The sequence below is a fragment of the Phaethon lepturus genome, unplaced genomic scaffold (assembly GCF_000687285.1).
Source record: "Phaethon lepturus isolate BGI_N335 unplaced genomic scaffold, ASM68728v1 scaffold15115, whole genome shotgun sequence".
In the NCBI taxonomy this organism is placed as follows: Eukaryota; Metazoa; Chordata; class Aves; order Phaethontiformes; family Phaethontidae; genus Phaethon; species Phaethon lepturus.
Genome location: NW_010539983.1, coordinates 92,056 through 107,895, shown reverse-complemented (window position 1 = coordinate 107,895; position 15,840 = coordinate 92,056). Strand labels below are relative to the sequence as shown.

Here is a 15,840-nt window from a genome sequence, read left to right as displayed (position 1 = left end):
CTCTCTAAAAATTGAAATGATTCAATAAATTTAAATCACTCTGAAGAAATGGATGTAAGTACTGTAAATCATTTTGTGAGGGGGATAAGCAAATTTTCTAGAAGTGAATCTGAGGGTAGAGACTCTAATTAGATTTTTTATTTTGGGGTTTATGATGATGAAATGTAGGTTAATTTATATTTCCCAGAGATATGAGGGCAGCTCTTGTTGATCCATATGGTTTCTTGTATCTTTTACATAGACTGCTTTTTTTTATTTTCCAAGATTACAGAAACTTAGCAATCCAACTTTGCACATATTTTTTTCCATTACAAATATCTTTCCCTCCAAATCTGTATAAAAAGACATGAGAGAAACACTGGTCCACAGCTAGAAATGCCAAGTGTATTTTTAAATGCAGCTAAAAAAATACTGCAGAATTAAACATTGTGCAGCATGGAAGCTAACATTTTGTGGAGCTGGGCTGCTCAATGAATATGAATTTTTATATGCCTAAATCCAGGTACAACCTGTATCTGTAGGTACCAAAGTGGATTACTGTCTGATAGCTGTTCGTTAGCTTAGAGCATGTTCTCTGTCCTTCCCTTACAGATGTATTAGAAAGATGCTATCTAATGTAGGAAGGCTGGTAAAAATACTGATGCGAGACCTATCGGAAAGTAATGTCATTTCCACTGGCTTCAGCTCAGCTCCAGGAAAATCCGTGTGCTGGTTCCTCCTTCTGCCACAGCAAAGCACGGTTGTGCGCGGCTCTCCGCGCCGTGCGTTTAGCTCTAGGATTACAATTCCTCCCAAGGATCGGAGCCAGAAATCAGAAATTAGTGCTACCGCCAACACTTGCCTGACCCTTCCAGTTTCACTGTAAGAGCTGCAGAAAAAATAGGACAGCGCAGTCCCTCTTCGTGCAAGTGCTCGGCACTTGCCGTTGGCATTCGTGCGTCCTCCGGAGACATTGCCACCTCTCGGCAAACGGCTCGCCAGGGTCCGGCCGCCGTCCCGCACCAGCAGCGAGGCGTCCCAGCTCCTCGGGGTGGGACAGAGCCCCGCGCGGCTGAGCATGCCGCTCCGCCAAGCTAGTCGTCGTGGTCTGGGGAGAACATTTTTGAATTTCCTCCATGTCTGGTGGGCTCTTCCCGGGCAGAGGAGCCACAGAAAGCGAGAGGGGCCCCACTGCAGGGTCTTCCTTAAGGCCTTACCTTACTTTTAGACAGTTGTCATTATCTTTGTCTAAAGGTCATGGGTAAATTGAATAAAAGGAAAGCTGTGTGTTCCTGTCGATGCACAATGGCAGTATTGACTTTCCTAATCCAGTTTGCTGAGGGGTGAGAGAATTAAATTAGATATCTAAGCACAGAAATTGAGAGCCTTTGAAAACAAAGATAAGGAGACAGCCTGTATTTTCCTTTTCCTGGGAGCTCTGGGCTCAAGATTTTGCAGGTGTGTCATCTGATCCATGGCTTGCATCGATCAAAACTGTGCCAATGCATATTTAATTAGCAAGGGGACCCTGGATGCATTATGGCCATCATCCCTATATTGAATGGACTGTCAGACTTTCTGAATGCTTCCCCACCCCCCCGCTTCGTTGTTTGGGGAGCTTCTGCATTTTGTCTGAGCAGCTAAAAGTTTCTTTGTTTTTAGCTGGTGATGCATACAGCACCACTGAGGAGAATACAAACAAGTAAAGTCCTAAAGTGTTTATTTTGTCTAGGAAAAAGGGCTGAACCAATTTGAATCCTTTGGGTAACGGATTTTTGTATCTCTTGGAATTAAAAAAACACAGTCGCATGATGTTTACTTTAAGAATATTTTATTATAACAAATAAAATCTGTGCTCTGGGATTTCTTAAGGAAGCCTTTGATGACAATTTGAATTAAGTCAAAATTAACGTTTGCTACTGCAAAGGAATAAATAGAAAATGTTCCAGAAATGAATCAGTAAGCAGGAATCAAAGGCTGTAAACTGTTTTAAAACCAAACATTTAGAAGTGAATCAAATACTTGTTTGTAATATCAAGGAACAAATATGGGAATACACAGATTCCCCACATTCTAGGCTATCACACGATAGCAGTAAATCATTTATGGGCTTGTGAGAACAAAGAAAGTTGATTTAAAATGAAACCGTTTCGATACAGCTTTAGGGTCTCGCAGCCTCTCGGTGAAGTTTCACGTTCTTATTCCCTACGACTAGGAAAGTAATCAGGAATTTCTGCATCCAAAAAAAAGTTAGCCTGGGAGTTGTGGAGATCTTTGTTTGCATCTACCTTGGTACAAAGCCACCCCAGCAGACAGAGTGTTGCCTGATAAACAGATGTAATACACAAAGTCTGCTTACAATACCGAGCAACAGACTGCAGGCACATGTTTTGGTCTCATTCAAACTCATCAGCATAGTCTAGCTAGCTGTTTTGTTGCTAGTCTACTTACGGGGTAGCTTAGTAGCGTCTTACTGGTGAAGTAACAAGGAGGGTTTTTGCCACAAAAGTTTTGTGGCAAGGGCTCATGGGAAAATCATTTGCATACATCTTGTTACAAAGGCTGACTACTTCCTGGCTTAGACAAAGTGTTGCCTGATAAACAGACTTAACACACAAATGTCTGTCTGGAATAAACAACAGCAAGCTTTGATTTACATTTCCATTATCAAAGATAATCTCCTTCCCAGTGTACAGGAATTAAGAGTCCTCGCCTTATAAAAAAACCCCAGGCTGGCACCACGGGGATTTTACCAGCGCAGAACCTTATTCGAGAGCGGCGGGGATGGGGTGTACTGTACCGGGGGGGTATAAAATAAAACTGGAAATCTGGTACGGATATGTACACGTGTGACGGTGAGGTGTATGATAATGAAGCACTTTGAACTCCCTATAAAAGTTGACTTGAAAGCGATGGCTGGAGTTAAACCGAGAGCCAGGCCTTCCTTAAAAGAAATAGTAGCAGCCACCAAAATAACCGTAAATAATAATTATAGCATATATGGAGCAATCCCTATGTGTTTACATTATAATGTATAATGAAGGGAAAGTGAGTGTAGAAAAGCGTCAGTCCTGGTGCTGGTTTCTGTTTGTAAATCCCTTAAGCTCTCCACGTAAGACTATATATAAAGGAGCATGATTTAGATATGTATTTTTTTAACATGTATAAATCTTTGGTAGAATCCATGCCCAAAATTATAGATGAAAAATTTATTGCATGAACACAACCCAGCCATATAAATATTTTATTACAAATAGGATTCTGAAACTTGAATAAAATATGTCAGTTTATTATACAATATTTCCCGCCCCCAAAAAATGATATGAATGGAAAATTTAACTGATGTGCTTCTGCGGCGCTTCTGCGAGGTGCTGGCCTGGCAGCAGAGGAGAGAGAGCCCGCTTTATTGAGCTGCAGAGCAGGCTCAGCATGGGCAGTGGCAGCACAGCCTTGATCATTTGGCATCGCCGATGATTTTTTTTCTCCACTTTGCAGGGATCACCTTTACTGTTTTGAGGATAGATGCAGTTGCACCTGAGTTAGCACGCTGGCTGCTAGTGAGGGCTCAGTTTCTAGTGGGGGCTGGCTTTACATAAGTAAAAAATAATCTTGACACCCGTTAATTCTGTTTGCGCAGACCAGCAGACGATAAGGCTGGTCCCTGTAGGTCGCTGCCATCCGCAGCTGGATTCAACACGCCCTGGAAAACACGGCGTGTTGAGGAGGCGCGAGGGCCCAAGAAGGTGTCCCGTTTCTCCCAAGTCAGGTAGCCATGAAGCGGCTTAGCACTGGGAAGTGCCATGACACTCAAAGCGGGCTTTTTTGGTGGAGTGTAACAACTCTTCACCGCCTGTGTCACGGTCTACAAAAAAGAACAACATTGTCAGTCTGTTGACATTGGTCCTGTCCACGGGCCAGACTTTCCTGGGAAGGTTTTATTCTTTCCAAACAATGGAGTGCTCCCTTCCAACGCTGCGAGCCTTGCTTCCACGCAGCCGTTGTGCAGCCCGGCTGGAGCTGCGCTCCTGCTGCAGCTGAAAAGGAAAATTGCGTATTGAAAGTCCAGAGCTTCTGTCGTGGAGCTGAAGGTCCCTGCCTGCTTATGGATTGAGATCAGGCAGACCTGGGTCTCGAGCATAACCATCTTGGTCACACTGGGGTAGCACATTGCTTAAGAAACAAATCCAGAAAGGAACAGAGAATAGAGACGTTGTAGAAACTGCTACTTCAGAAAAACTAGCCTGTTGTGTTGTGGGGTTTTTTTTTCTTTATCCTTTAATCATAGTTGATTCTTGGAAGTAGAGAGTAAAATAGCTTTTACATGCTTTTTATCCTGTTCCCCCGTGATTACAGTTGATACCAGATCCCCTTGAGCTTCTCTTGTCCAGTAACCTCGGCTTCAGTGTATGTACTCGCACTAACTCTGGCTAGTTCAGGGTTAAAAATTCCAACCACTAACTTTTCTTTAACTAAAAAAGCCCCCAAATAAAACCCATTGTGCTATTCAAGGTTAAGCTTCCTTAAATATAAAACTAGATTCCTCGGTGATATTTTTTTTATTTTTAAATCAGCAATCTTAATAGTGGTTCCTCACTATAATATTTCCAACTCCATCTGAAATCATTTAAATCCTCCCCTTAATAACATGCACTTTATTGTAATATACAGATTCTTTGGCTTCCTACCAGCCTTAGCTTAAGGCACCAATGAAACTCGTTGCCGCAGGGGGCCGTGGATTCAAGAGGGGCTCACATCTACTGTATATTTTGTTTTGTATGTTTTCCAATGGCTCTAATTATTGCAGGTGGTAGAATTTAACTGGCAGTGTTGTTGCTAAAGAAAATAGGCATAAAGTGTATACTGTTTTGCAGAATGACTATCAAATATATAGAAAAGAGAAAATCAAATGAATTGTTAAACTGCTCTATAGTAAGTGATTTTATTGATTTAATGCAAATGCTTATGAAAACGATCTTCCATTTATATCAATTATGTATGGGCAAAAATTAATTTATTCCTCCGGTCACCTGTTTGGCTAACTGACTCAGCAGGACAGACATTCCCCCTCCTGTTGTAGCCGAGCCCGCAAAACACTAAACATTCAGAAAGCTGGAATGTTAAAGTTTCCATGTGCAAAACAACAAAAAAGCCCCGACAGGAGTTACTGCCAACTGCTGAAAAAGCAGAGAGCGAGCGGTGGAGGCTGAGCAAGACTCTCTCGTCCTAGGCAAGACTGTAAAATACAACGGCTCTGATTTTGCCAGTCCCTTAACCATGTGGTGGCACATTTATATGTACTGGATCATCTGCGGCATCTGAATAAAATCAGGGAAGCAAAATTCTGCATATAAACATTTTGGCTAAGTGCCTTAACTCAGTCTTCTTATCTGGGGTTTCCACAAGATGCCACCTTGCATAACAATGCTGAGCATACACTTGCCCGGTACTTTTTTTCGGTAGCCTCCCGTGGTCTCTACCGCAGTATAGATTGGTTTTAATTCTACCTCGTCCTGCATTTTATTGCCATGTGCCCCTCCATGAAGAATAGTGATTAAAGCCTCTGTTGTCTTTTTTAGAAATTTATATTTGGTTTCAGCAGAAGGGGTGGTTTACAGGAAAATGGAATTGGGAAAAATGTTATCACGGTAGCCAGAGTAATGAAAGAAGAAAGTTAAGATGCAGTATGCAAACAAATGTCCTATGGCCAGTAGAGTCTCTCTCGTGCCGCTTTCTTTGGTGCTGGAAAAAGAGCCCTCAACACAAACAAAAGTACTTTGTTTCTCAAAATCCAGGAGCAGCTCTCACCCTGTGTTGCTGCCCACCGGCTGCAGGGCTGTGCTGGGGACCGAAGGTGCCAGGCTGGGGGCTGAGCGCGCCAGTGCCGAGCCCAGCTCCTGTGCTTGCCGCTGAGCCCTCATTCCTCTCCCTGCTTTGCTGGATTGCTTAAAATTTTGAAAGGAAAGCATGCTTCGATTCCCATATTTCGGCAGTAACTTTTTCAAATACAGCAATTTTTGTGGAATTCTGACTGTACTTTAAACATAAAGCCCAAACGCTGATTGAACCATGGCTTGCTGGAGGAAAAGAAAAACCTAAAAAATAAGCAAAAGCCTAATGCCTGCCCTGTAAAATGAAATCTGTTGAATGTTGACTTTGAATGTTAACTAAATACTTTACATTCCTAATATTTTACCTTTGTTTCTACCTTTGCGGTATTGGAAACATGAAACTTCTTGCCAAAATCTAGAGACCGGAATATAACAGTACTGTGCATATTACCCGGTAGTCTATCTGCTGTCACTGATTTGAGCTTCAGTTAAAGATAACTCAGAAGATCAATATTTAAAACAAAATTGCAGGAGTGAGAATAATTTTTTATGGAGCTTCATTGGAGAAATTATTACAAATAATAAATACAAAAGAGAGGAAATAGATTCTGGACACACTGGGAAACCACTTTTTCAGAGCGTTTCAGTGATTTTAAATAGAAGTGTCAGGACTGAAGCTTTCTTTGCTAAATATTCTGAATGTTTATATTCTGAAATTTATCAAAATTTGTTTTGTGAGCTCTTTTTTTTACCGGTAGTTTTTAATTTATACAAGATTGTCCTCTAAGCTTCTGAATGATACCTAATGCATACAGTCAGCAGGTAAAAAAAAATTTGAATATTTAAAATAGGCATTTTCTTTATAGTGCTCTGCGGTAATTAAAATCTTCATTTGCTTAAAAGCAAGGAACCTTTCTAAAGCAATAAATTAGCATTGCTTGACCCAAGGTCACTAGTAGTACTGCTTCTTCCAGCGCTATTAATACCTCAAAGAAAAAGAAGGGGTGGTGTTATCACTCTGTTGCAATAGAAGTAAGATTTTCAATTTAATCATAGTTAAGTGTCATGACCTTTTGGTCTTGCATTGACTTCTCACTGAAATGTGGTCAAATTTCAGACAGCTAATTCTAAAATCTGCAAAGTCAAGGTGAAGTCAGAAAATAGGTTTGCCACGATTGGGGGTGTTTTTGATGCAGTAGCAAGTGGTTTCATTTCTTAAGTTTTGTTTCACAGCAAAAACTTTTTTAATGGGATCAATAAATTACTGAACAATTTCTGAGGGGAAAAAAGAAATCTTTTCCTGTTTGTATTACTTGCAAAAACAGTAATTGGAGGGATTTTAAAAAAAATATTTTTCCAGGCAGGTAAAGGGACCTTTTTTCCCAATTAATAGTCATAAAAATAATTAAGAAGGAAAATGCTATGTGACTAAGAATAATTTTTGAGCCAAAGAGTGATCATCTTCACGGAAAGTAGAATTAATAATGTGTCAAAAATGCAAAACACTCATATTTACACATATCCTTTTGTAGGTCATTTTATTATTTTAGGCAAATAAATCATGTGCATTGGAGAGCGTTAACTGGGAGTTTGTAAGACCCATTATTTGTGCAAGTTCTAAAGCAGTTCATCCAGTATCTGGTCTCATCTATACCACTGCAGATCGGGGCAATGCTGTACATTTCAGTGATCTCGTAGTACTATAACCACTGTGAAAGTATGACGAAAAAAGGCTCTTCTATCAGTTTTGCAGATTTTGTTCCAGAAATGCGTAGAAAACAATCTCCACAACTTTGTAGTGTTGCTTAGTTACCTTTATATGCCTGCTTGAAAATATCTTTTGAGACTTTACTATGTGTTGGATTAAGGCTCTGGTTTGTATACAACATAGAGGCTGCATTATAAAAAAACATGTAGGAGAGTAGTTTAAATATGCCTTCTCTAAAAAGAAGGTTTCTCAAAGCTTAATTTATGCTCACACACACACCAAGCACTCTGTGTAGTGCCATAAACAAGATTCCCTTTTTTTTTTTTTCCTAGCAAAAATATTACCTAAGCACGGGACTTTTGCATTATCATGTCCTAGTGCAACACTCCTGTCCTTAGTTTGTACTCTCAGCCTTTTGAGGAAGTCTGGCGCCTCTGATCTATTTTCCACAGCAGACCCTGTAATTTTTGGCTGTATTTTATGTTTTTCAGATTCAAGTCAATCTGAAAGTCCCAGCCAGCCAAGTGAAGCTGATATTAAGGACCAGCCAGAAAATGGTAAGTTCTTACCTGCTGCTCCTGCTTTGGGATATTAAAACAGCCCATATTTATAAAGATTTTTTTTCCTATGTCTAATATAAAAAGATTACTCAGAATAATTGACATGGGATAGCTACAAACAGGTTGTGTACTCTCCTCATAGCTAAAATGCTATTGTTTCACTAATCTAAGGTAGCATTTGTTTCTCCAGTCCTGGAGAGAAACTTTTTTTTTTTTCATTTAAGAATAATTTTAATTAGGGAGATGCCACTAAAGAGCCTGCTGTATGCAACCCTTATCCTTATTCCTCCATAGCAAAGGCTTTCAATCCCTGGGCCGTGAGTCATGACCCCCTAGGGGGGTGTGCTTCATTGCTTTCATTTTTATCTATGTGCTTTTAACTTCATTTTGTTTATTGATGCTCTCACATGACACACTGAAGTACCTAACTTTCGGTATGCGGCCAGCCATCATTTTAGAGTGCAAGATCTCAGACAGTCCCGCAAAACAAAATGGTTGCTTTAAGTATGTTTCTGCAGACCCATTCTCTACTGCAAAAATCTCCTAAACAAAACTGAGCTGCAACACTCCCCAACATCACCGTTTCAGGGCAGGACTGCACACCTAACACAGCAGCTGCTCAGGCAGGTGCCCGCTGCGGGGCTGATACAGGTGCCACCGGTGTTGTCTGTATTTTTTATCGGCGTGCTGTAAAGGTTGTCGATACTACGGGTGAGCAGGGCAGGGAGGCTCAACTAGAGCTTGTTGCTTCTCCTTCTTCTCTGTATGTTCGCAATACCATTGTTTCAGGCGGCAGCGGCTTATTTGGAAGTAGCAGCAGGACTGTGACTTTTGGGAACACTAATATGTTTTGAACGGGGACAGTTTTAAAGTAGAAGCAATAGCTTCTATTGAATCAATGGCTTGCATTGTAAAGCAGCCTGAAAAAAAAAATCATTCAATAATAGGGAATTTCTGTAGGGACTGTATGTGAAAGGATAAGTATGTGTGTAAGGCAACAGCTTCTCTTCCTTTTTATGTTTAAGTAAGGTAGACCTCAACAATTTTTGTTGGCCCATTGGCAACTGAGTTTTGTTTTACTACTTATATTTAGGACTTTGAAATAATGTCTCCCAAAGTGAAAATGGTTATTAGTAATAGTTTTTCTTGACGTTTTTTATCCATAACCAGATTTTTTTTAATACATCTAAATGTAGATGGGGGATTCACTGTATGGGGGTCTACTGTGCATACATGGAAAAGGATTTGTGTGAAGGATTTGTGTCTCTACGACCTGTCACCATTTTTGGTACATTTAAATCCATCGCATGCAGAAATATTGTTCTAATAATAATACAACTGCGATTGCCCTTTCACAGAGCAACTAACTGGTTTTGCCTCAAATCTTTGCGGTGTACCCCTACAGCTGTCTGTATGTTCAGTGTGTGTTTTGGGGACTTTATTAGCAACTGAACAAGCTGCAAGTGGGAGTGAGGATGAAGGGCTGTATTCACATTTGGACTCCATTTAGATCAGGGTTTAAATAGCAAATAGAGTCAAGGGAAGAAGAAAAGGTTTAAGAACACAAAAAAACATTAAAATACGAGCATATATCATAGGACATAGAACATAGGGCTCATTGGGCTGGTAAAATTTTGGCTTTTGGGGTTCCTGTATTTTCCTCCCATTGAGATATGAAAGGTTTCATATTTTGATAGATTTTGTGCTGCTCATCTATAAACGTACCATCTTAAAACATTTCTGTTGTTTCTGAAAGACAGCGCCTAATTTCCCTTATCAATCCTGTTCACAGAAATTCTAATTTGTAGCCAAAAGATTGCGAGGTTAAGAGAAGAACTGACTAAACTGTGATTTTTGTTCTGCCAATTCTGGGGTTTTTTTTGGGGGAATATGTTGCCTATGTTTATTAAATCATATTTTAATTTAGAATGTATTAGGCACCAAGCATGTTATTATTTCGTGTTTAGATAATATTCTTTCGCAGCTATTAAACCACAGTTGTTCTTACCCTGCAGTCTTAAGGAAGCCTGTTACTTAACAACCGCCCAAAAAGCAGCAAAATCAGTGTTAAATAATGTAAAATCTGTAAGAGCCTAGAGAAATTAAATATCTCTGATTTGGAGCCCAATCTTCCTTGTAAAACAAGCTTTTAGTGAATTCTTGGAACTTTACTGGTGACCTGCACAAGGTACTTTTTTTTTAATAAACAGGAAAAGGATTTTGCTTTTTCTCAGTTTTACTAAAGGGTATTTTTCCCCACCACAGCAGAGGCCTCCTAACTGATTACGCACCTTTTGCAGCGCCTGTGTGGGAGATTTTCTTTACAAATACATCTAACGCAGTCTGTTGGCCCTAAAGGGTTTGCTCCCCCTGGGCAGACGCTGAGCTCATTCTCAGCGCACACAGCCCCCAGCTTGCAGTGTACCCAGTGTGTAGATCAACACAGATCTGCAGCTCTTATCTACTGAACGTGAGGATGAAAGCAAAACTGCAGGCTTTAGAAAATGAAAAACTGCACGCACAAAAACGGACACAATAAATCATATTAACTGCGTTGTTCTACACTTGCTGTAGACCCACTTCCACAGGGCCTGATCCAAATCCCTCCGGAGTCAATGGGAGTCTCGTAATTGATTTTACTGAGATTGGGAATGAGCCCACACAGAGAGGAATTTTTTTTTTAATCAAAGAAAAATAATATTGTGAATAATCTTATTCCCACTGACGCTAACAGCAGAATGACCAGATTGAGGGCAGATTTGGAATCATTTTGCATGTGGTTCTGGAAGGCACAAAGAAGAAGTGTATCGATTAAGTACTACCTTTTACATGCATGCATTCCTTCATTTTAAAAAAATAAATCTTTAAAGGCCTTGTGAGGGTTATACAGCCTCTCTACTTGCCTGTTAATATCCTTTCTGTTCCACTCCATAAATTCTAGAGCTATTTATTATACACATATATTTTGCATACCTTGAGTAATGTAGGTTCAAAAGGGTCAACTATACAGCCCTGAAAAAGAAGGCCTCCTACTACAGATTTTAATTTATCATTTTAAATTGTATGTGTTATTTTGGAAGGCCTGTATGTCTAACCTTCATTAAAGTGAAGTTCACGAGAAAAAAAGCTTTTCTTTTTCAGACCCACTCCTTTTTTCCTAGTGGGATTTACAGTTGCATTTGCTGGAGCAGAATCATAACAAGCAGAGAAGATGGTTCCATCTTCTGCTCTCAGTGGTGGCTTTAACACCAACTCGAGTCTTTTCTTTAGCCTTTGTTAAGCCAGAATAGTTTTCAGGCTTTCACTTACCTGATCACTACTGCAAAAATCTATAGAAATACTGAGAATTTATTTTTTTCTAGATAGAGAGAGAGAGATCCAGCATGATGGTCATGAAAAGCAAACACGCGGGTGAGACAGGGCTCGTTTGTGCATGTATGGTCCAAGGTCCGGATGTCTTGTCCTGGAACTAAAAACACGTAACCGAATGTGTTTTTAGTTCCGTGGTACCGTGTGCACGGTGCAGCTGCCTCTCAGGTCCATTAGCATGGGAAACAGCTTCTCGGGGAGAGGAAGAAAACCCAGAATTTGTCTGTTTGTTATGTGGGTGAGGAAATTTGCAGGAGGGATGATGAAAGAGGCCAGCAACTTCATTTGAAAGGCAGGAGCATGTTCCGATGTCCTGATATTTTGCTCAAATGAATTTTTTTTCTGACCAGCTGGGTGGAACACCCGTGTGGAAAATTCCCCACTTTTGTAGTTGCCTAATGGTATGTAAAAGCTTCATTTCAGTTGGCACTGCAAAGTGATTTTGCAATTCACCCAATCAAAAAAAAAAGGTTATTGATTTTAAAAGCTTGTTAAATCCACTGGTTTGGTGTTGTATTTTATAAACAAACTAGTTTTCAGTGAACTGAGGATGACAAAATGGCTAGTCTGATGTAGTAAAGTGACTGCATGCCTGGGGATCAGGAACAACTGAATTCCCGGCTCAGCACTGCCGTGGACTCTCTCTAGGGCTTTTATTCTCTCTTTCCGTCATGGAAACGGCTATCGGATAGATTTTCTTTTTGTAAGTAGGATTATTTTAAACTTTTGTAGGAAAACTTTTCAGACTTTTTGTCTGCAAAGTGGGGGTATTTGCAATTCTAGCGTTCAGAGATTCATAGAATATGAAAAGTCAAATCCTGCTCTGTCCCAGCAGGAGTTTAACTCTGGAGAAAGGCAAGGAGGGTGTAGCACAAAACTGGTTAATAATTGTGGTACAGCGCTGTGTTACTGCTGTCAGTAAATGGATGTCAGACATCCACCAGGCAATGTTTGCATTTGATGTGGTAGTACTGGCAAATTAATAACTGCAGCGTAAAGGTACACACACAGTGTGCTGTGTAAAGCAGAAGAACGCTGTGTCATTTTCTACAGACAACCGATGTCTCTCGAGCATGTGGTATTGTGATTTGGTAACTCAAAGTTGGTAGCACACCACTTTAATTGTAGATTAGCAAATTCTTTTTAAAGAAGTTGGTAAAATTCTCCCATTTCAAATGAGCAAGACAGCACTCATTATTACAGCTGATTACAAATGTGTGCCAAATGCATTGCTCAAACAATTTCTGTAAAGGGAGAGGCATTTATCTAAAAAATAAAAATGTTTAATGCCTAAACAAAATGCTTTTTAGTTTTAATGTATTCTTGCTGCTTTGAGCTGCAAGTACCTTAACAGCACTGCAGGAAATGAAAGGCACATTGTTCTTTGTAACATTAAAAAAAAAAAAAGAAAAAAGAAAAACAATGATGTACCGTAACTCACAGAACTCGTTTTTCAACCCTGCAGTAATTACACTGGACTTGTAAATATCATCTGTGAATTCTTTGCTTAAGTAGGGCTGGACTTGAGTATTAAACCTTAAAAAAAAGTTAAAGTATATGCTTACTTTTCCATGCCTGAAAACGTAAATGAAATTCTGGTCCTCAAGCTGTGGGGGAAAGAGAAGGCAGTACTGGGAACATATGCAAAGAGAAGTTTCCTTTTCTTCTTCTGTAGGCAAGGCTGGTCATGGCAGGCGTAATACAGCTTTGGCTGCAAGGAAGGAGGGGATTATGTGCAACCTGGTAAAATGCAAAAGCAGCTTGTGGAACAACCTCTTTGCCTTAACTAACAGGCTGCAGAATCCAGCCCCTTTTTGCATGCTTTCTTTCTGGTCCCAAAACCTGGCATTCTTGTTTCCTGCACTGGGGTAGCTTCAGCTGGTGGAAGCTGCCTGGCCTGAGGGTTAGGCACTCTTGTCGGATGCAAAGTTCACTGTTCAAACTGTTCTTTGTGGTTGTCCCCACCACTCAACTACACTGTAAGTTAAATGGTAGCTGAGAGATCTCCAATTCCTTTGAGAGCCAAGTTTTTAACTAGGAAAAACAGACTGTCTTCCAAAGCCTTCCCTTCTTCCCAGGCCGTGCCTAGCCTCCCGACTCCACTGCTTCGAGGTGGAGCCCAGCTGCCTCCCGGGCTCTCTCAGCTGAGACTGAATGTGATGCCAGCCAGCCTTACACTTACTCACAAGGAGGTGCTGCAAGTGCAGCAGGACTGGAGGAGTCTGGAGGGTCAGCTCTCCTCGGATAGGCCCCTTAATTCCCACCTGAGGAGTGCACAGCAGCTCTCTGAACACGCAATGCTGAAACTGGTACTGTTAGCAAGTACGTCGTCTCAGATGACTAACATTCCTGAAACACCTCATTTGCAGCAGATAACCAAGCCTTGCAGAGAAAGTTTTCTATCAGTTACAGTTGCAAACAGGATAATACAGTAATGGCAGCTTTTATTAGTGTTCTTGTTCATGGGATCATTTGCATCAGAATCTTACAAATGCAAGAAGACTCTCCTCTCTTGTTTACAGAGCAACACTGAGGAGTTATCACAGCCTGAGGGACTAATCTAAAATTAACTTTGCTTCAGAAAAGGCTTTAAAAAAAAAAGCCCTTAGCATTTTCAATAAGGAATCTCATAGCTGGTGTTGAAGTCAAAGCTCCTGGTGATGTCAGCTTGTTTGCACCTTTGTAACTTGCCAGGACCAAATTCTGAACGGATTTGCACCCTTACGGATCACGTTGTCTGCCGGGAACAGCAATGGGGAACTTTGTCCAGGCTTGAAAGCTATGGCCAAGCAGGGGAACACTGGTGGGGCTGGTCTCTTCTGCCTTCCTATGGGTTGGACAGAATCGGCTGTTGACTTTAACAGGACCCATCAGCTGATGCAGGTCTGATGAGGTCCAGCCTGTGTTTCATCACCCCCTGAGAGAGAGTGCATGTAGGCAGTTCTGAGAGCCAGCATTTCCCAAGGAAACAAAAGCAGATATGTCTGGTTATAAATTTAACTTATGTGTGATTTAGTCTTGCATTTTTTTCATCTTATTTCATTACAGATAGATTCCAACAAGAACTAGAAATACAGTATTTTAATTATAATAGTCTAGAACTGAAACTTTGCAACATCCGGCTGTATTTCCCAGCCAGTTTCATGACTGTCATGAAGAAGTGTCTGAATAATTAGGAAAGAAGACACCGGTTTTCCCTATATTACCATATTTTCATTGAGATTCGCACTGAAAGTCAAATGATTCTGTGGTCCAGATTGTGAGGCACAGTTAGACTGTTTCCAGGATTTAGCTTTTGAGTTTGCAGGTCCTCTGCTAGGCTCAGGATTTAGCCTGCTTATCAGTAGCTGGCACTCTCTTGAGGGGACCCTGTGATGGCAACAGTGAAGGGTGTTGACTGTCAATCGGGAGAGATACACGGTCGTCAATCAGGGTCAGTTCTGCAGCCTCTGCTGGGGCCCAGTGAGAGCCTTTCTCATCAGTGACCCGCAGTGTTTGAGACTTGAGGATTGACAGAGGACTTCAGTTTTCACTGCTGCTAACCATTAACCTTCACAAGCAAAGCATTCCCACAAAAAATTCATCCAAGGCGAGTATGACAGGAAATATTCAAAGCATGAAATGAATGCTTATAGCATGACAAAGCAGTGCTTGAAAGACATGAAACGTTCATTACGCTTGGAGTGGCTGAATGCTGCAAAGGAAAGGAGAAATAAAAATGTGGCTAGAGTATATATTTTTATTTCTCCATATGTGTGTACAGGAAAAAGGCAATGAACCTTTCCAGTGGATAAGGTGCATAAATACAGCTGCGATTATTCTAAGTCATTTCAAAATATATTTTTATTCTGTTGCTCTGTTCCATTCCTTTCTGCGTATATTTATCCACAAGATAACAGCAAGGGCCATCTAGAGGGCAGCCTGGAAATGGGCTGGCTGGGAGCTCCCTCCTAAGAAGCTCCCGTGCCTCGGTGAGGCAAGTTTCCCTCCCTTGCTCTGCAGGACTAAGGCTTTTCTTTGCCCCTCAGCAGTGCCAGGTTGCTGCCCACTCCTGCGCCGCAGCAGCAGGCTGGGGGCAAGCAGCCATGGCAAGGCTCTGCCCCCGTGCTGGCCTCTTCCACTCGCGTCCCACCTCTGCACGTTGAGAGGTACCTCGGTGCTAACTTTAGCCAGTCCTCCTGGAGTCCTGGGAAGGGCATCTGGAGCTGTGAGCAATCTCCAATTTTCACTAAAACAGGTTTTTTTTTTCTTCTGTTTTCTTGAGAGACTTGCTGTTTAATTAACAGCTGAGAGTTGTGTTGCGTCAGAGTAATTGCTACTGCCTGGGCGGACCACAGGCTGAAGGATGCTTTTGAATACCACACTTGCCCACCAAGAAGCTGTGCACTTAGGGAAA

At 41.1% G+C, this 15,840-nt stretch overlaps 1 protein-coding gene across 1 annotated transcript in view; it reads left to right on the top strand.

Moving 5' to 3' along the window:
* The first annotated feature begins 2,818 nt into the window (after positions 1 to 2,818).
* The window catches only part of NFIA (nuclear factor I/A), a 93,064-nt gene continuing 80,042 nt past the window's right edge, over positions 2,819 to 15,840 (top strand). The window contains exons 1-3 of the mRNA XM_010287314.1: positions 2,819 to 2,834; positions 3,617 to 3,745; positions 8,007 to 8,072. Of these exons, the coding sequence (XP_010285616.1) occupies positions 2,819 to 2,834; positions 3,617 to 3,745; positions 8,007 to 8,072 (211 nt within the window). The remainder of the gene's footprint in view (positions 2,835 to 3,616; positions 3,746 to 8,006; positions 8,073 to 15,840) is intronic.